Source organism: Penicillium manginii, assembly GCF_028828005.1.
Source record: "Penicillium manginii strain IBT 31320 chromosome Unknown utg000004l:1.0-7231830.0:1.0-7236170.0, whole genome shotgun sequence".
Taxonomy (NCBI): domain Eukaryota; kingdom Fungi; phylum Ascomycota; class Eurotiomycetes; order Eurotiales; family Aspergillaceae; genus Penicillium; species Penicillium manginii.
This window is the reverse complement of record NW_026643105.1, coordinates 2,600,854-2,619,101: the sequence shown is the minus strand read 5'-3', so window position 1 is coordinate 2,619,101 and position 18,248 is coordinate 2,600,854. Positions and strand designations below refer to the sequence as shown.

The 18,248-nt window shown below is 49.3% G+C and overlaps 10 protein-coding genes across 10 annotated transcripts; 5 read left to right on the top strand and 5 right to left on the bottom strand.

The window, feature by feature from the left end:
• Positions 1-18: 18 nt before the first annotated feature.
• N7533_004706 (uncharacterized protein) lies at positions 19-1,697 on the top strand (the record flags this gene model as incomplete). Its single annotated transcript, XM_057101356.1, has 5 exons — positions 19-35; positions 103-146; positions 201-642; positions 702-1,165; positions 1,234-1,697. The coding sequence occupies 5 exons, from the start codon at positions 19-21 to the stop codon at positions 1,695-1,697; spliced, it is 1,431 nt and encodes a 476-aa protein (XP_056960986.1).
• A 453-nt stretch (positions 1,698-2,150) lies between these two features.
• On the top strand, positions 2,151-3,338 carry N7533_004705 (putative RING finger domain protein; the record flags this gene model as incomplete). Its single annotated transcript, XM_057101355.1, has 3 exons — positions 2,151-2,195; positions 2,270-3,127; positions 3,186-3,338. 3 exons carry the CDS (start codon positions 2,151-2,153, stop codon positions 3,336-3,338), a joined length of 1,056 nt encoding a protein of 351 aa, XP_056960985.1.
• Positions 3,339-3,974: 636 nt separating this feature from the next.
• N7533_004704 (uncharacterized protein) lies at positions 3,975-4,807 on the bottom strand (the record flags this gene model as incomplete). Its single annotated transcript, XM_057101354.1, has 4 exons — positions 3,975-4,129; positions 4,193-4,345; positions 4,403-4,471; positions 4,522-4,807. 4 exons carry the CDS (start codon positions 4,805-4,807, stop codon positions 3,975-3,977), a joined length of 663 nt encoding a protein of 220 aa, XP_056960984.1.
• A 959-nt stretch (positions 4,808-5,766) lies between these two features.
• Positions 5,767-6,380, bottom strand: N7533_004703 (mitochondrial 54S ribosomal mL43 domain-containing protein; the record flags this gene model as incomplete). Its single annotated transcript, XM_057101353.1, has 2 exons — positions 5,767-6,058; positions 6,118-6,380. 2 exons carry the CDS (start codon positions 6,378-6,380, stop codon positions 5,767-5,769), a joined length of 555 nt encoding a protein of 184 aa, XP_056960983.1.
• Positions 6,381-6,437: 57 nt separating this feature from the next.
• N7533_004702 (U1 small nuclear ribonucleoprotein 70 kDa) lies at positions 6,438-7,976 on the top strand (the record flags this gene model as incomplete). Its single annotated transcript, XM_057101352.1, has 4 exons — positions 6,438-6,810; positions 6,881-7,008; positions 7,068-7,164; positions 7,258-7,976. 4 exons carry the CDS (start codon positions 6,438-6,440, stop codon positions 7,974-7,976), a joined length of 1,317 nt encoding a protein of 438 aa, XP_056960982.1.
• Positions 7,977-8,815: 839 nt separating this feature from the next.
• On the bottom strand, positions 8,816-9,672 carry N7533_004701 (ribosome assembly factor MRT4; the record flags this gene model as incomplete). Its single annotated transcript, XM_057101351.1, has 2 exons — positions 8,816-9,359; positions 9,479-9,672. The coding sequence occupies 2 exons, from the start codon at positions 9,670-9,672 to the stop codon at positions 8,816-8,818; spliced, it is 738 nt and encodes a 245-aa protein (XP_056960981.1).
• A 229-nt stretch (positions 9,673-9,901) lies between these two features.
• Positions 9,902-11,415, top strand: N7533_004700 (mitochondrial distribution and morphology protein 10; the record flags this gene model as incomplete). Its single annotated transcript, XM_057101350.1, has 2 exons — positions 9,902-9,998; positions 10,070-11,415. 2 exons carry the CDS (start codon positions 9,902-9,904, stop codon positions 11,413-11,415), a joined length of 1,443 nt encoding a protein of 480 aa, XP_056960980.1.
• A 229-nt stretch (positions 11,416-11,644) lies between these two features.
• On the bottom strand, positions 11,645-12,841 carry N7533_004699 (triose-phosphate isomerase TPI1; the record flags this gene model as incomplete). Its single annotated transcript, XM_057101349.1, has 6 exons — positions 11,645-11,673; positions 11,732-11,946; positions 12,011-12,123; positions 12,245-12,319; positions 12,414-12,693; positions 12,804-12,841. The coding sequence occupies 6 exons, from the start codon at positions 12,839-12,841 to the stop codon at positions 11,645-11,647; spliced, it is 750 nt and encodes a 249-aa protein (XP_056960979.1).
• A 778-nt stretch (positions 12,842-13,619) lies between these two features.
• Positions 13,620-15,128, bottom strand: N7533_004698 (uncharacterized protein; the record flags this gene model as incomplete). Its single annotated transcript, XM_057101348.1, has 2 exons — positions 13,620-14,256; positions 14,320-15,128. 2 exons carry the CDS (start codon positions 15,126-15,128, stop codon positions 13,620-13,622), a joined length of 1,446 nt encoding a protein of 481 aa, XP_056960978.1.
• Positions 15,129-16,658: 1,530 nt separating this feature from the next.
• Positions 16,659-17,878, top strand: N7533_004697 (Protein kinase domain-containing protein; the record flags this gene model as incomplete). The annotated part of the gene is made up of 4 exons (XM_057101347.1): positions 16,659-16,689; positions 16,764-17,269; positions 17,330-17,796; positions 17,866-17,878. 4 exons carry the CDS (start codon positions 16,659-16,661, stop codon positions 17,876-17,878), a joined length of 1,017 nt encoding a protein of 338 aa, XP_056960977.1.
• Positions 17,879-18,248: the final 370 nt, after the last annotated feature.

Sequence of the window (18,248 nt, the reverse complement as noted above, 5' to 3'; positions counted from 1 at the left end):
CCCGCACCCCAGTTAATCATGCTCTGCGCAAGTGAGTATTCTGCTGGAATCGGGCGATTTGTGTTCTTGTTGATGAGTTGATCGCTGACAATCTCTTTACAGTCTCTGGAGAGGCACCTCAAGTGCCTGTCCTCTCCCCAAGAGCGGTAGGTCTTTCAAGCCCGTATTACGCAATTGACAACCAGCTGATTCCTGAATAGGCAGTGTTTTTGAGAAGCGCCTGATCGAGGCTTATATTTCCGAGCACGGAAAGGACCCAGTGAACGGCGAGGAGCTTACCACCGAAGATCTCATCGATATCCAGTCGCAGCGCGTCGTTCGGCCCCGACCTCCCACTCTCACTTCCATTCCTTCTCTTCTCAGCGTCTTTCAAGAAGAATGGGATGCGCTTGCCCTCGAAACATATACACTGCAGCAGAACTTGGCCCAAACACGCCGTGAGCTGAGCGCGTCACTTTACCAGCACGATGCTGCCGTGCGAGTGATCGCGCGACTGACAAAGGAGCGGGATGAGGCACGCGATGCCCTTTCTAAGGTCACAGTTGGCGCTACTCGCTCTGCGGCGGGTGGCGAGGCCATGCAAGTAGACTCTGCTGGTCTTCCCCAGGCTGTTTTGGAGCGGGTTGAGAACACACAAGCTGCGTACGTTGACAACTGGCTCGCAATTCTGTCGAATATCACTAACAGGTCTGATTTTATAGTCTTTCCAAGACACGCCGCAAGCGTCCTGTTCCCGAGGGCTGGGCTACCAGCGACACTATCTCTGCCTATAAGCCTACCGAGTCCTCTGAGCCTCTGTACCCGGGTGGCCGTACCTTGTCCGTGAACTCCACTGGCGAATTAGCCCTGGTTGGCAGCGCCGATGGCGTGGTTGGTGTCTACTCCATTTCCCAGAAGAATGTCCTGCAGACTCTGAAGGCAGATGGCCCGGTGACTGGTGGCGCATGGGCCGGTGATAAGGCGGTTGTTGCCTCTTCTACTGGCTCGGTCAAGGTGTTTGAGAACGGAAGCGAAGTCGCAAGCTTCGCCTCCCACGCCGGTGAGGTGACTGATATTGCTGTTCACCCTACTGGAGATATTGTTGCCTCTGTTGGTGTTGATAAGAGCTACGTGCTCTACGATCTGTCTACGAACTCCGTCATTACCCAGATTTTCACTGATGCTGGTGAGTATCCGCTGATCCCCTTTCAAATCCATCTGGTATTAGAAACAGTGCTGACCACAGTTTACCAGCTTTGCTGTCCGTCCAATTCCACCCCGATGGTCACCTCATCGCCGCAGGTGGATCTGATAACCAGATCAAGATATTTGATGTCAAGACTGGTGCCCCTGCTGCGGACTTCGCCATGTCTGGCCCCGTCAAGTGTCTCTTCTTCTCCGAGAATGGTACCTTCCTCGCGGCGGTCGCTGCGCAATCTACCACCGTCTCGATCTGGGACCTGCGCAGTTCTTCGGAAACCAAGGTGCTGGACACCGGCAGCCTGGTCAACTCAATCTTCTGGGACTACAGTGGTCAATTCTTGTTGACCGGTGGCCCAAGTGGATTGACTGTCCAGCAATTCACCAAGTCGTCCAAGAGTTGGTCAGAGCCCTTGCGCAGCGCGGTTCCCGCAGTCGCTGTGGCCTGGGGAGCCGACGCCCAGAGCATCGTGGCATTGAACGAAGGTGGTGCTATTACAGTGCTCGCACAGTCATGATCATTTGTTTCAAAATGTGTAATTTTAGAGCTGGATATCTGAATTTCTATATGGTGTTTGCGTTCACAACAGCTCTCAATGCAAGAAAAAGCGTCAATGCTTTCTTTACTGGCGTGTCCGTAGGTGCTCAAGCTTCTATGAATTTGTGTAAACGATGTTACTCCAAGCTATCTTTTTAGCTGCGAGAATTGACCGCTGTTGCCGCAGTATGACTAATTTCACAGACTCTACTCCTTAGTCTTACCTGCGTTGTGATGGAAGGTGAATCCTTACTTACCGCCTTCACTGTTACCGCCCTTTGACACTTGGCAAAATATCTACCGCCCGGACTCGACCTGGTGACGATGTGCCGCCGGGCGTTGACCTCTCTCCTCCTTTGATCTTTCCATGGCCATTCCACACTTTGTTTCAAGCTGAACGGCCCTTTCACCGTCTGTGCGCTTTGGCTTTGATATGAATGACGAGACTGGCGTCCAGATCGTGGGCGCCAGGTCTAAGGTAAGCCATAAAAGCGCGGGGCAACTGATAAAGAAAGCAATCTTCTAACTATATCGCTCTTTTTCTGGTCACAGCGAACACATCAGGAAATGTCGCACGAACCAAACGAAGGATCTTCAAGATCCTGGTTTGGTCACTTCCGTCCCAGACCCGAGATGGCCAATGCTCGCCCTTCTCGGTTGCCATACATCCGAGCCTCGCGCGATGGAGATGAGCTTAGGAGCCCTGTCCCCAGGCCAGCGCAGGAAGAAGCCGTCATTGACCTTACAGAGGAGCCCGAAACACCCCCGCAACCTACCCTGCCTCGCGGCTCAGAAAGCCGAACCTCAAACCCCGGAAGACTACCGCGATTCGGGAGGGATATCCTGGAAAACATAGTTGATCTTGAGGCGGATGAGGATGAGCCTCCTAGCAATCCCACTGGAGGAACTTCTAGCAGCCCAGAGGTCCAGTTCGTCGGTTCCACAACTCGCCGCCACCCCCTTCCATCCCGGGGATTAGACCCTTTCTCCGCGCACCGGTCGAACCTCGCCCCACCGAATCCCAGACGTCGTCCCATGAACGCTAGTTTGGACGACAGTATGTTTTCGTCAATATTTTCCTCGGTTCCAGGTCTACTCGGCCGGAGAAATTTGGGCAGATTCCCGCCTCCGGAGGTCGAGTCTCTTATATTCGGCTCGGATTTACTTCCTGAATCTCTCGATGACCTGGGTCAGCTCAACTATTCCATGTCCTCATTCCCCATGGGTGCTCCAACGCAACAAGCACCCCCCAGTCGACGGAATGAATACAAGCCGCCGAGCCCGGCGCCAGAAGGTTTTACGCGGACACTTGGTGACGATGACGTTGCTGTTTGCCCCAACTGCTACTGGGAATTAGGTACCGGAGAAGGCAAGAAGCAAGAGATTTGGGTTTCAAAACAGTGTGGACATGTTTGTTGGCCTCTTATCTTGCAGACGGTATTCTTTTATACTGACAGTTCTTCTACAGGTCTATTGTGGCGAATGCACCGACAACCGATCTTTATCGAAAGCTAAAAAGTCACAAGGCTCTCCAAAGACAAAACCTTTCTCCAAGTGTCAGGTTCTCGACTGCGGCAAATCTGTCAGCGCGCCGACCTCGATGATCCACATCTACCTTTAAACCTCTCTCGTGATGTCTTGCATCACTCTCATGCATGTCGGAGTTGTTCCTTCGGTTACTGTGTCTCAAGTTTAGTTTCATTCTCTCTCACGTCGATACCCACTACGCATGGAAATGGATGGCGTTTGTTTTTTTTTCTCTTTTTTCTATCTGGGTTTCTTGCATGTTCGAAATTTCTCTGTGTAATGCTCATACTACCCGGTCAGACTTCTTGAACTCGGATTAATGATCACGCTTCGTAAAATTCCTCTCACATCTTGGAACACAGGCTCCTTTGCTAGTTTAGCTGTAGGTGTCACATTTCTACTGAGCCTTATGAAGTCACCCTTCAAGGACTTAGAAAAAAGCACAATATACGAATCTACAAACGGGCGATATTTTCCTCTTAACAGTCTCAACAAATCAAATTTCAGAAGGCAGGCAGTATTGCATATTATGCCCAGGTGCTCATCAATGTCTAAGAAATAACAATATGCAGTACATATACTCAGGTAACAAATAATGCTCCTAACCCTTCGATTTTAAAGATTTCGAATTCGAGCTTCAAAGTTATTGCATATAGTTACAAGTATGAATTGGTACCGAACAGTACCTAAGTCAATCTATCTACAAAATATACATAGTTAGACATTCGCTTTAGAAGGTATACTCCGGAATGTCAATACGGCTGACAGTCCAGGTCTTGCCACCATCAGTGGTCTTCATATCGCCCGTGACTCCCTCGCCCTTGCCCATGGTGTTGATATAGTCTGGATCGGCAACGTCGAGGATGATCTTGGTGTTGATCCACGCTAAAAACGAATACATTAGCTAGCCATAGGCACGGGATGAATGCCCTAGTTCTTATAGCTTACAGTGGGCGCCGACAGTGCCGCAGTTTTCCTCAGCACACTCAACGGAACTTCCCCAGCCCTGAGCATGGCCGGAACTGGTGGAAATGGTGGAAACAGTCTTGTTGTTGATCTGGGCGATCTGAGTGTAGTTTCCGCTCGCGTCATCAAACTTGTCTACATGAATTTGTTAGTTGGGTTGGATACTATCCTTCGTTTTTAGAATACACATACAGTGCATGGTCACCCGCTGACCAGCAGTAGCATCCTCGGCCGGTCCCTGAATGGGCATCTGAGTGGTGGCTATGAAAATCATGAGCTAGGAAAGGGGAGATAGTATTTGCAAAACAAACCGCTAGTACTGGTCAGAGTGTAGGCATAGATGCTCCAGGAATCGGACTGCCAATTGTCGGCGATAGCTTGGATCAAGTCGCCATTTGAGGTTCCCATTCCAACCCAAAGGGAGGCATCTCCCTTGTTGTTGGTCGGGGCTTTGGGAAGAACCAGAGTAGAGGTAGCCTCACGAATCCAGGAGTTAGTCGCGACAGGTCCTGTGCTAAATGCAGGGCCCATGGCAGCTTCGACGGAGCCAAAGGCCAGGACAGCGAGAACAGAAGCGATCTGAGCGGAAGAAGGCATTGTGAGAGATATGAAACAAGTCTCTAATCAGAATTCGGTTTGAATGGACTGTTAGAAATTCGATTGTCGTCGAGGATCCATGTTCTTTATACTTCTTTGCCTTGAGTCCCCACTTCGATCATATTAGTGACCTAGTGGAGGTGATCTCGCCCTTCATTCAATAGGTGGTTTGATACATGGGGCATTTTCCACGAGTCAGAACAACAGGGTCGAAACATTGCTTGCAAGATGGAATGGCAATGGCTTAGTTATCGTCATTCGGTAGTTGCCCCGAGGTCTCCAATTGGCAGGTAGCACTTTAAAACAACCGGTTCATTTAATTCCAACCCACTAGTGCTGCGGCCCTTTGTCCCGGGACGTCGATGATCTACAGGGTCGAGCTTCTCCGTTTCAAATTAGGCAGCTTTACTGGCCGTTGGAGTATTTTGCAGTAAAAGCAGCGAATTTAGAACTGACCGCTACGAATAAAACTACATGTTGTCTCAACTCGTTAATACAGTATTTCCGTTGCTGGACCTGCTTACAAGGGGAGACACAACGCCTAATTTCTACTACTAAACTTGTCCACCATTACTAATGTTGACCTGAGATTGAAAACCATTGCCTGCCCAGGTGGGCCAGAGCTTTAATTCGCATTCCCGAGATTTGACCACCATAATTTCGAGCGTACCGCTGGCACATAATTAGATAGGTAAGGGCTGGATTTCAACCTCATGGTTGTAGATTTGAGATAGATTTCACTTGGTATAGTGGCTGGCTTGACGATGCAAAAACGAAATAGTGCTCAAGCACCAAGAAATAACAAAGAGGTAGGAGTGAGAAATGAACAAAGAAAGAAACTGGGTCCGGTTCAATAATACAGTAGTAGAAGGCAGTGTGATAGGGTCAAGACCGGATGACCGCAATCACTACCTCCCAGAGATAAAGTCCTCGAAAAACGCCCTGCTATGTAGAATAGCTCATACGCCGCGCAGATCACCGTGGTAAGGCGACCAGATACCACGCACACTCTCGTTCAGACTCGTCACGGGCTTCTTGGTGCGCTTCAGCTTCTCGCCGTTGGCCTCCTTGAGAATGTTGGTCTTCTTCATAATTTCGCTGGGCTCGAGGTTTCGCACGCAGATGGCTTTCTCCTGGCCATTGATGTAGTGGCCCTTGATAACAGGGTGCTTTGCTGGTCGGGGGGAGACGCGGATCTCGATCTGGGGGTGTTCACGGGCAAAGGCAGCAAGATCTGTTGTTAGGAAGGAACTGTAGTGTTTCGCTTCGTCAGTATCACGTATCATTCGAATAAAATGAGTCTCACTTACAGCATGCCCCGGGAGCTTCCGCCGAAGTTGCAATAGTGGAAGTCAAGGCGCTTGCATTGCAAGATGAAGGCACCGACGCCATTCTGAGCTTCAGTCAGTTCACATTCAAAAAAGACCCCACTCATATCCTTTTCATCCATTGACAGCTTACCCTGGCCGACGAAATCGTCTTGATTGCTTTTACCGGCATCGTTGTAATTGAAGTGTTCTTGATATTCACCTACTTGCACGCTTGCGCCGACTGGCAAACCGCCCGGGAACATTTTCAAGTATCACGTGGGCGGTGAGACACACCCGCGCCAGGATCGTCTACAGCGTCTATGGCGGATAACTTACTTGCTACCGCAGGACGCGACCCTCCTGACGCCTTTGTCAGGTTCCAGACTTCATCCTCACATCACAGCGATAGTGACAACGAGTCGCATTTCTCGATGACAGACAAACTTCCCCCGCCATTGCTGGCCCTCTTCCAGCCGCGGCCGCCCCTCCGATTCATCCCTCCGTCCGATCGCGCGCCCGAGGACTGCCAGAAAAGCACCATTTCCGGCGTGGCTCAGTACCTCGCCGAGGCCAAGAAGTTCCAAGAAGAGGTGCCTTACAATGCTACAGATTGCTGGATCCAGCGCAAGTGGCGCCAGAAGCTTGAGAAAAAGGAGCAGCTCGCCAATCAGCTGACGGAGGGCCTGCAAACCTGTATGCGCTGCTCCTAATCCTCCCTATATAATATTCTACACACATGCTAACTGCCACTTCTTTCAACCAGTCAACCCCGAAAATGACCCTCAAGCTCGAGGTGACCCATACAGGACTCTTTTCCTTGCGCGACTCAGTTTCGACGTCAAGGAAGCTGACTTGGAGCGAGAATTCGGCCGCTTCGGTCCCATTGAACGAGTGAATACCCCCGAGCTCCGGATATTCAATTTGCGATTACTGACATTCTACTCTCTCAGATTCGCATAGTGAAGGACACAGTGTCGCCAAAGGCTGCCAAAAGACCCGCCAGGGGATATGCATTCATCGTTTACGAGCGTGAAAAGGACATGAAAGGTAATACTATCAGATATACTCTACACTCGCAGCATGAAATTTCCAGTTTGTGGTAAGAAAAGCAATGCTAACACAGTTCACCCACGTTATCAGCCGCCTACAAGGAAACAGATGGAATCCGCATCAAGGATCGACGAGTCCTAGTTGATGTGGAACGTGGACGCACAATCAAGGGCTGGAAGCCTCGCCGCTTCGGTGGTGGCCTCGGTGGACGTGGATACACGAAAGCTATGCCCGCGCGGCCCATGGGATTCAATGCGCCATCAGGTCCCGGTGGTTTTGGCGGTGGATTCCGAGGTGGCTTTGGTGGAAGAGGCTTCCGTGGAGGGGGTTTCCGCGGTGACCGCGGTGGTGACCGTGGTGATCGCTTTGGACCTCGCGGAGGAATCGGTTACCAAGGAGGTCGCAATGGCTTCGGTGGTGGACAGCCGCCTCCAAATGCTCCCTCTGGCCCAGGTGGTGGTGGACGCGGTGGGTTCGGAGGCGGCTACGGCGGTGGTGGTAGAGGAGGAGGAGACAGATTCGACCGTGGCGGTACTGGCAGCAACCGAGAGCCCGTCAGGCCCCGAGATAGCTACGCTGACCGTGACCGTCGTGGTGATCGCGATGGTGACCGCTACAGAGACCGCGACCGCATGTCAGACCGCAATGGAGACCGCGGCGGAGACCGTGGCGGAGATCGTGGCGGAGACCGCTACAGGGACCGTGACCGTGAGCGTGACAGGTATGGCGGCCGAGAGGATTATGGACGGAAGCGACACCGTGAGGACGATGAACGCGACGACCCGCGATCTCGGAGACGATACGATTAAATGCCCTAGTTCCTTGTTTTTCAACGGAAGCTATTCTTTTCCCTTTCTCAGCCCCGATATGCTGGTGGGTATCCCCGATTTCTCTGTCGTGCGTCTCTTTCTTCACAAGGTCAAAGGGGTAAGGCGAGAACTAAAACGATGCATTGGAAAACGTGTTCGAGATGTTCAGCGCAGAACGTCGAATGTTCCCAACCCGCGAAGAATTCCGCCTCTACTCTTATTTTGATCACCAGGGCCCCTCCTTTACCTTGCTCCGAGGCACACATACTAGCCGGACTCGGTCTCAAACCATTGTGGTCCCACGAAGTGTTTCTGTATTCCCCGTTTCCTACCTGTTCTGAGCCCTCTCGGGACTTTCATTTCTTATGCGTTTGTTCCATTTTTTCCCTTGGTCCAGTTGGGCTTATGTGCCTCTCCGCAGGGGTAAGTATGTACTTTAGTCGAACCAATTTTTCTTCAAATGGTGGATTTCAAATGAAGCTCAGGTAAGACCAGGTAAGGTCCGTTGCAACGACTGAAAAGCAGACATCTTCCTAGGTAATTAAAAAGCTTAGCGAAGATGAATACACCATCAAGAGTTTTATACGATTTTATGTAGAGAGACTTTTTTTATCCAATTTGGTATCCATAGTCATAGGCACATCAATCGGAAGAAATCACAATCTTCCAGGAGAAATTTGTGTAAGATAAAAATATTCAATATATTTCAAAAGGAGAAGGAAAGCGCCAACCCAAAAACTCCGTAAGATGCCCACAGAGAATCTTTTTTAGTCGACCCATACAGAGGCCGAAGAAGACAGAGAGAGAGACAAATCAACAGAAAGAATCGGAACTTGAATCTATGCATCGACCTCCATATCACCCTGCTCGAGGATCTTCACCTCGTTGGATTCGCGCTCCCATTGCGCCTTCAGGTCGACCTTGAACTCCGAGGAAGTGACGCCAAACATCTTCATAAGAGTGCTTTGTCGGGAGTCCAATGTGTCACCTTTACGGCACACGGGGAAGCTCTTTTGACCCTCGGTCAGCTCAAGCATAACCTTGCCCTTAATCAAGCGGGTGGGGACACCGAGCTTGCGCAGCGCAGGCTCAATGGTGTGGCTGATAGGCTCGTCATCATGTTCAGGGACCTCACCAGCCCGAGCGCAGACGAGGCCGTTGGGGATAGAGAAGTCGCGAGTGGCCTCGGTGCCGGCACGAGCGAAATCCTGGGGACGGAAGTTCTCGAAATATTCGATGACTGACTGGGCGGGGCGGGAGGTGAACAGGAGACCGACAGCGCCGGTGAGGAAGGGAGTAAGCTTGTGCAGGTTAGGAGCAGCCTCAGTCTCGGGGGTGCTTCCCAGAGCCTTGGACATGACCTTGGTCTTGCCGAAGAAGAGACTGAAGATTTTATATTAGTAAAGTTTATGAGACGAGTTGGCAGATACAACAGGACGATTGCGTCGCTCGAGAACCAAATCAAATCTGCAAAAATTTCCGCCGGATTTCAATGTACATACCGGCTGTCGGAGAACTCAGCACGCACATCCTTCAGGTAGGTGTTCCGCATGTTGTCCACCGCAAAGAGGAACATATGATCATATTCCTCGACACATTCCCGAATATTGGCATACAGACGGCGGGTCTGCTCCTTGTGGTCCTTCTTGGTCGTCTTGGACTCGTGAACGACGCGCGCGCGCTTGGAACGAGGCATTGTGAAATTGGTGGAGTTGAAGTGTGGTTTGTAGTTTGCGGAGGAGGGCCTGGGTGTGGCATTCAAAATGCCATGGCCATTTTTTTCTGATAACCGGATCAACAATTGTGCCGCGCTTATCCGACCCCACTAGCCCCGATGGGGCAACCAGCTGCATCGCATCGTCTACACTTCCGCTCCTCCTCTCTTACAATTGCGAGACGACCAAGTTGAGGGCCGACAAGGCACAATGCTGGATTTCATGGACTACATCCAGTTCGCCTTCGCGGAGGCTACAAACTGGAATCGTGACAATTCCTACCTCTCACTGACTACAACCGCGCAATGTAAGTGGTCTCTCGATTTCTAAGGGTTCAGGGATGCGCCGTGAACTTGAATATTAACGTGTTAATCATAGCGCTCCTCGACTTTTCTACCCCGGAACGACTCCGTGTTCGTGCTTCCTCGCTGTCCACTCCGCATTTCGCGACCAGTTATACCCTTGGCACTGGGGGCATGCTCGATGGATCCGTCTCATACCTCTTCAGCACAGTTCCCCTGCATAATACTCCCAGCCGGAGTGCACTGGTTCCTCTCCGCAAGATTTCTCCGGGTTATCGCCAGGTATATGCGCCAGTGGCCCCTATACAAACATGGGATTGGGATACAATCCTAGACAAAGTCAGCATTCCCGGCTTCAAGGACGGATCTCCGTCGCGCCGGAAGGATGAAACGCCTGAAGAGCTAGCACAACGAAAAGCAACTCTTTTACATGCGTCTTTACAGCTTCCTTCGCCAACTACCCTTTATGCTCTGTTCCTGCGGAGAATGTCTCCAACCATGCAATTGTCTCTAGCTGTCTGCTCGACCCAGGGGCCTGCACTATCAAAGTCGGCACCGCAAGCATCTATGCTAGCTCAACTATCCCACGATACGGGAAAATACTGCAACGAGTATTTATTCAGTACAGACAATGCCCTCTTCGGCTGGCGCGGTCTCTGGAACTTCGGCCCTGACCCTCGTTACACTCCCGACGATGCTCCGCCTCGCTTGTCACTTCTCTCTGCTGGTGCAGAAGCATATTACTCCCCAATTTCCTCTCTCATTGGAATGTCAACGGGGCTTCGGTTCAGCACTCTCCCCGCAGCAACTGAAACACCTTCGCCTTCATCTTCATCTAGTCCCCCAGCGCCAATATCCTCATTCCCATACACATTGACACTCACCCTCACACCCATCACTGGCTCTTTGTCCACAACATACTCCCTCCGCGCCTCGCCGAACCTCGCCTTCAGCTCTCGATTCGGCTTTAATGTGTACAGTTGGGAAAGCGAGATGGTTGCTGGCATTGAACTCTGGCGCAACACCAAAAACTTCGCCAGCTCAGATGACGATCTTGAATGGGCTCGTCGCAAAATGCGCCTGCATGATTTCTCCGCCTCGCTGCCCGGTTCCCCGCCAGCATCCCCACTACTCTCCGACCCGGTTCATCCCGAGTCTGCACCGAGCCCAGAGAATGATTATGGTGAGGCTACTGATTCAGTGATCAAGCTTCGCATCGATCAGTCCTGGAATCTGCGTCTGCTGTGGGAAGGCCGAGTCAAAGAGCTCCTGGTGAGTGCGGGTGTCGGGCTGGGCCCGGGTTCATTCTCCCTGTCACCAAATGTTTCCTCCGGCGGCGCGGGGAGTGGGTCAACACAGAGTGGAGGTGGCGCTCCTTCATACTGGCGCGGGGTTGGGGTTTCAGTGATGTATTCATCATGATAGAAAATGGGATGGGTATATCAATGCATTCTCACTGACGCATTTACTATCGTTCAAGCAGTTTAGAAGTTGGTTTACCAACATCTACGAATTACTTATTTGATGGAGGGGGTTTTTTTTTAATATGCCGCAAACCGGAAATATTCACGGCTCAACATTGTACATAGATTCTCATGACAACATATCACGTTTAAATATTTTAGCCAAACCGTCTGGTATTATTAACCCTTTAAATACGGGCGTTGATGATGTCGACGACTAAAGGTAGAATTAGTATTAGGTATAATGTATATTGGGCGAATCAGCTGCAACTTACAAGCAGGCTTCAAGCTGGCACCGCCAACGAGGAAGCCGTCAACATCGGGCTGGGTAGCGAGCTCGCGGCAGTTCTTCTCGCTGACGGAGCCACCGTAGATGATACGGACGGAGTCCTGAGCCTCCTTGGAGACGGTAGCACCGAGCCACTTGCGGATCTCGGCGTGGACCTCCTGGGCCTGCTCAGTGGTAGCGACCTTACCGGTACCAATGGCCCTGGAAATAAGAGTTAGCAACTATATGTAACAGGACGTAATGTTCAAAGTAGATGTGTTCTTACCAGACGGGCTCGTAGGCGATGACAACCTTAGCCCACTGCTCCTTGGTCAGCTCCTTGGCGGCAGCGTTGAGCTGGCGAGTGACGACCTCAATGGTCTTGTTGGCCTCACGCTCCTGTTGTTATGACAAAGAAGTCGGGTGTTAGCGGAGGGTATTTCATGCAGGTCCCATCCCGATGACCCACACCGGGACCGGGACGAAAAACGGGTAACCGAGCGAATGCGAAATGACGTACCTCAAGAGTCTCACCAATGCAGAAGATAACAGAGAGACCACCGTCGATGGCGGCCTTGGTCTTGCGGGCAATGAACTGTTGTTTTATGCGTTAGCGTGAAGCCAGCCCCGTCTACTCCGGCGGCCGTATCGGGCCGCCGGTGTAAGTATAGAGCTTGTAGAGTACGTACCTCGTCGGACTCCTTCAGGATGACACGGCGCTCGCTGTGACCGATGACAGCCCAGTCGATGTTGGTGTCCTTCAGCTGCTCGACACTGATCTCACCGGTGAAAGCACCGTTGGGCTTGTCGAAGACGTTCTGGGCAGCAACGCCGATCTGCTTGTTGGCGAGCTCGCGGGTGAGGGCGAGGTAGAGGGCGGGAGGAGCGATGACAACCTCAGTGGAGGCGTCGAGCTTGGCTTCGTTGAGGTTCTTGACGATGTCGGTGATGCTCTTGACAACACCGTTCCTGGGAATTGGTTAGATTCACGATCTGGGAAGCTGGATCCGCGTTCGCGAAGGGAGGTATGGAGGGGCAATGAGTTGAACGCGGGGTATTCAAGAGAGAAAGTAACTTACATCTTGAAGTTACCACCGACGAAAAAAGTGCGAGACATGATGAATGATTATTGAGGGGGGTATTTGGTAATTGAGAAGAAAAAGCTGAAGGGAAATAGGTTGAGGAGGAGAGTTGGGCGGGCCAAGGAAGGGAAATAAATGGAGGGGCAGCCCATCCCGAAGATCGGCAGTCGCCTGGACTGTAAGGCACCAATTATGACATAACCAGCTGTCAAGATCCATGGAAGACGGGCTTTAAGCTTAACCCCCAGGGCAAGATCTATGTATACTCTATGCATGGGTTACAGCAGGCTTACATGGATTAGCTGCAGGTCAGCGAGTGTATTCTTTGCCACTTGCTAGTCAATTATACGACTGAAAAAGGGTAGGGCGGTGTTTCCGAGGTTGAATTCGACCAAAACAAAGTATCAGTTTAAATACTACTAGTCTCCTAAAGCATTCGTTCATACCTTGACTTCTTGCATACGCGGTAGAATCTATGAGATGGTCATTGATTTACTCTTGAACTACTATAATACTCTACGCCTTTCGCCCGCTAAGAGGAGTGGATCTTTTGCCATTTAGTAGATATACAAGTATCTGTATACTATCTTCCCTTCTAGCCTCCTCGACTCTTCGCTATCTTCTTGTCATATCATTGTATCATGATTCCACGTACATTTTTATCTTTTCTCCTGGGAAGCCTAATGGCTACATGCATGGATAAAAGGATAAAGATCACGATTCAAATAGTATGCGGAAATAACGAACATCAACCGAAAAGCAAAGACAATTTCACAAGAAAACGAACATCACCTGGACACAATTAAATAGAAATTATTTATTATTCCCCATGACACCAGTCTTAGTGCAATCACATCCGCAGTGACGCATTGAGGAGAAATCCCAGAAAGATCTCCGGCGCTGTAATTGACGAGAATCCTTCATGGTTTTCTGCAGTACTCGAGTCTGGTTCTCAAAGGCTCTCTCCCATTGCTCAATTCGAGCTTCACAGTCAAGCAGACGACTTCGTAGTTCTTCATCATCGATCCGTTGGATTCGATATTTCTTTTCCCATGTTTTATTAGCGTCTGTTCCCATCCCCGAGGAGCCCCTGGCCCTCTTAACGGGCAGACTGTTCTTTGCTGCCATCATATCTAAATTGTAATAGCGCAAAGGATGATACCTATCCAACTTCCGATCCATATTACGGCTGACTGACCGACGACGATGTTGGGGCCCATGGCTAGCCACTGGGGCCTCGCGGTGACCAGGGCTACAAGAGCGTTGTCGAGGAGTAGCCAGATCTTGGTGAGATGATGGCTCTTGACACTCACAATTGATGCCATCAGGATGCTCCGTTTCTGAACTAACATCAGATTGAGACTCATCAAATATCATTGACTCGTCGTCATCGTCACTGGTAGCTTCCTCAGAGGACCAGATTGACTGATTGTCGATGATTCGATTCTCCCTATTGCAACTTCAATATCCATACATATTATTTGGTGTTTCAAGTTCCAAGGTTGGTGCTTACTTCTCGGGTATATTATGACTATGTATACCTCTATATTGATCTTCTGTTGACGGGTGTCCCAAATCAAGCCTATTAAAAGGTGAGGTAACTGACACCGGCCGTTGCAGCGGTCCTTGAACCACGTAGCCTGGGCCAACCTTTTGACCCGGCAAGAATGGCGGTACTGCCTGGTAGCCTGAAGGCATCATGATTGCAGATGGTCTGTTAGAATCCTGTCTAGTAAAAGTCATCCCAAGGTCCACCAAATCCCCCATGGCCGTTCTAGGGTACAATTTGGTCTTCATGGGTCTTCTCATGAGGATGACATCCATGGAGACAGTTTCGTAGTCGTCACGATGAGCGTTTCGGGGCTTAGATGCTCTGTCACACTCTTTCGCATAGACACAGCTCCACTCATTGGATGGGTCGTTCCGACGCTGCTCGTGGATCAATTGATTCACATGAGCACGTCGAGTATCTGACAGGTTCTGATACTGCTGCGCGGCTGAGACTTTATTCGCACGCTTGTGAACCATTTTATAGAATTCACTCTGGCTGAGGTGCATATGAGTGCGCTCCACCCGGCTCCATGTTGCCTTCTGTCCAGGCAGAGGGTCTGCTTTAAAAAATTGAAAGCCTTCATACCCTACGGTATTGACATTGGAATCCGGTGCCCCCGAACTTTGGGCTGGCAGCGGCTCATTCCCAGAATCGGATTGACTGTTTGGTCGTAATTGAGGCGAGAGTTGTGGAGTTGGGATTCCCGAGGAACTGCACTTGTCTGAGCTGCACTCTCTTGGGGTCTCGTTGTCGATGTAAGAAGTAGTCATGGTTCTGGTATGAGGGAAGATAGAACCGCACGGCACATAAATCAATTGTATGTTTTAAAGGAGATCAAAGATGGTGTTGAGCTTTCAATAGAATAGATGGTGTGCGATCGTGTCTTTATGGAAATCGTTGACACACCCGGGTTAAAGCACTCGGGCGAGCCTCGGCTCCCTCATTGGTTGGTCGGAGCTTGTCGAGCCGCATTGTAGTTCGAGGCTTTTCAGCCCCCATCACCCGGGTGTAGGTCTGGGTAACCTACAACTTATCATGCACAGGGATCATCCGATATGTTTCTTTCATAAAAAAAAAGGGTTCCCAGTTGGGCTGCATTCCGATAATAACCTGAAGCGTATTGATAATTCATTACGTTACGTTGGTAAAATACCACGCTTACGATCGGCGCCAGGGATCTGGACCGGGGGTAAGATTTTGAGGCTCTATTTGAGCCGCGTCTGGTGACACTATACGACTATATGGGTCATAGAACCTGGTTGCTTATGCTCCACCCAAATTCAAGGCAAGGGGTTGCAGTTTAACTCCAGAGTGAGGCTGAATTGTACATCGTTAGATCGCATTTTGGGTCATGCCTCACGCTTGTTGCGGAGGCCGTACTCGCCGACAACCTTTAGTTCCGAATCACTATATGAGGTTTAGCATATGAAATCGCTTCTAATTAATGTTTGGGAGTAGCACTGGTATATGGATCGAGTTTGAAGGGGTACTAGAGTTGGTATTGAGATCTTCAACTCTGCTTTTTTTAGATTGGGTCTGGTTCCTCTTTCAGCCTCTAAGCAGTGTTTGTATCCGCAATTCTCTTCGGCTCTGTTGTTATTATTGGTTCTAATTTTTTTTATTTTCTTTGTTCAACGTAGTATATTGGATTTGACCGGGTCGCTTCTCAAGGTGAAAATCCCATCTCCTTTGTGAAACCCAATGCCCAAGACCAGCCAACCATTGTCACTCTAGCACTATCATTCTTTGAAAAGGGATATCTCTATTTGTTTGTAAAGGATTTTCTTTGATCTCTGTTATCCTTTAAGGCATAGAATAATCATTGTCACCGGTCAGTCCCCTCGTCTCCTCTTATAAACAAGTATCCTTGAATCTTGTATTTATAATTATATTAGAGCCATTCTAATTCAAGTTCTCATGATACCCTCCCGGTCATAACAGGCTCAAATTATCTTGCAGACTATCAAGTTTTCACAATGTCGATAACACTTGAAGATCGGTGGGCAAGCTCATTCCCTGCCATAGTTAACAGTTTACTAAACCCCGAGAGCCCTTTAGCCAAAGGGAATCCCCATCTTCATCACAATTTACGCTCTCGCCTAGAAGGGGCATTTATTTCCCGAGGGTATCAGCCCCTCTCGCAGTGCACACACACGAATTTTGATGGATACGAGGCCGGCCGAAGTGATACACTCCATTTCCAAGAAAATGAAGACATGGGACTGATCAATAGAATAGATCCATTTTTAGACACATCTGAGACTCGAGCAACATCTCTTTGTGCAGATTTGATTAACAGAATGGAGTTGTATGGTCTCGCTGGCACCGGAAGTAAGTTACTAATACCCTTTCTCTTTCACCATTTCGTTAAACAGGCTAACAGATAATTCCAGCTTTTGGTACAGTATACCTTGCACGTGAGAAAATGAGCAAAGATGTTGACCCGCGCTCCTTGAAACACTTTGCGATCAAGGTGGAAAAGCATCAAACAATGCTTTCCCACTTTTTGGCATCATATTACTCTCCTCCCATGGTTATGACTTTTGAGAAATCAAAAGATCTTCGATTTATCCCCACCGAAGCATTTATCATGCTCTTATTAACCACAAGTAACAGATTTCCCAAGCTAGATTCCATTTATATACATGATCGTTTTCAGGCGATTGTCATGTCTCCATGCGTCGACTACGCCCCTGACCTTCATCCTCTTCCAGGGGGAGGATTCCGTCGTATATTTAAACCTTTCACTGGAAGATATCTAATGACGTCCAGGGGAAAACCACTTTTAGATGAGATGGAAGCTTGCAAAGTTGCGGGCCAAATCTTGGAAGGGTTTTTGGAGCTGGCTGATTTGAATATCTGGCATAATGATTTTTCGGTCAATAATTTTGTCGTCGATCAAGAGCTTAATGTAAGTGATACCCAACTCATGTTTTTAATCCTGGTACTAACTGTTCTTTAATTATATTAGGTCACAATTATTGATCTGGGGGATATCAAATTTGGGCTAAAGGATGCTGACTTTCTTGATGACAAGCGTGTTTACTTGCCCTTTCAGGAACACCTAATGTCACCCGAGCTAGCCAGGGTTTTGTCAGTCCAAGGCTGGTTTAAAATGTATACCGATGACAAGCACGACATGCGTCAGGTCATCATTTGGAAATTTGGTGTTATATTATTCGGAATTCTGCATGGATACTGGCCATGGGATGATCAACGAGAAGGGCAAGGCAACTTGCTTGATTTTGGTTCCTCCGAGGCTCAAATTCCGAGAGTCATGGAGAGACGAGCAAGGATTATGAGTGATCCATTACTCCTAAACGAGAGTCTCAGCCAGGACTGTAAAGATGTACTGCGTGCCATGTTGGCACTAAATCCGGAAGATAGACCCTCCCTGCGACGGTTGGCAACCAGCTATCCTTGGTTCTTGCAATGGACGTATGCAAATCGCGTTTGGAGACGACCTTTCTCCAGGAGATTTCATCGGCATTCTTTTAAACAATCTAGCTTAAATTCATAGTGCTATAACTAGATGGTAGTAAAGTAACCAGGAGCAATGATAACCTCTGGAAGATACATACTCTGCTAGTAGTTAATAGTTAATTTTACTTAACTAGTAGTAACTAATGTATACTATTCAACGAATGAACCATCAAAAAGACTCGGACTTTACAGAAACTTCTTTCCGAAACTCGGACGTCTTCAGGTTGTAATTTACACTATTTTGAAAATGATCAATGCTAAAATTTCCAGCATAGGCCCAATTGGTGGGGCAATCTGGCATTCAAAAATGGAACGTGGCATGTCATACCCCGGGCGCCTCAGACAATTTTACTTTTACCCTCAGAAGCAAGTAGCTTATTGTGGACACTGAGGCTCCTGGTGATCTA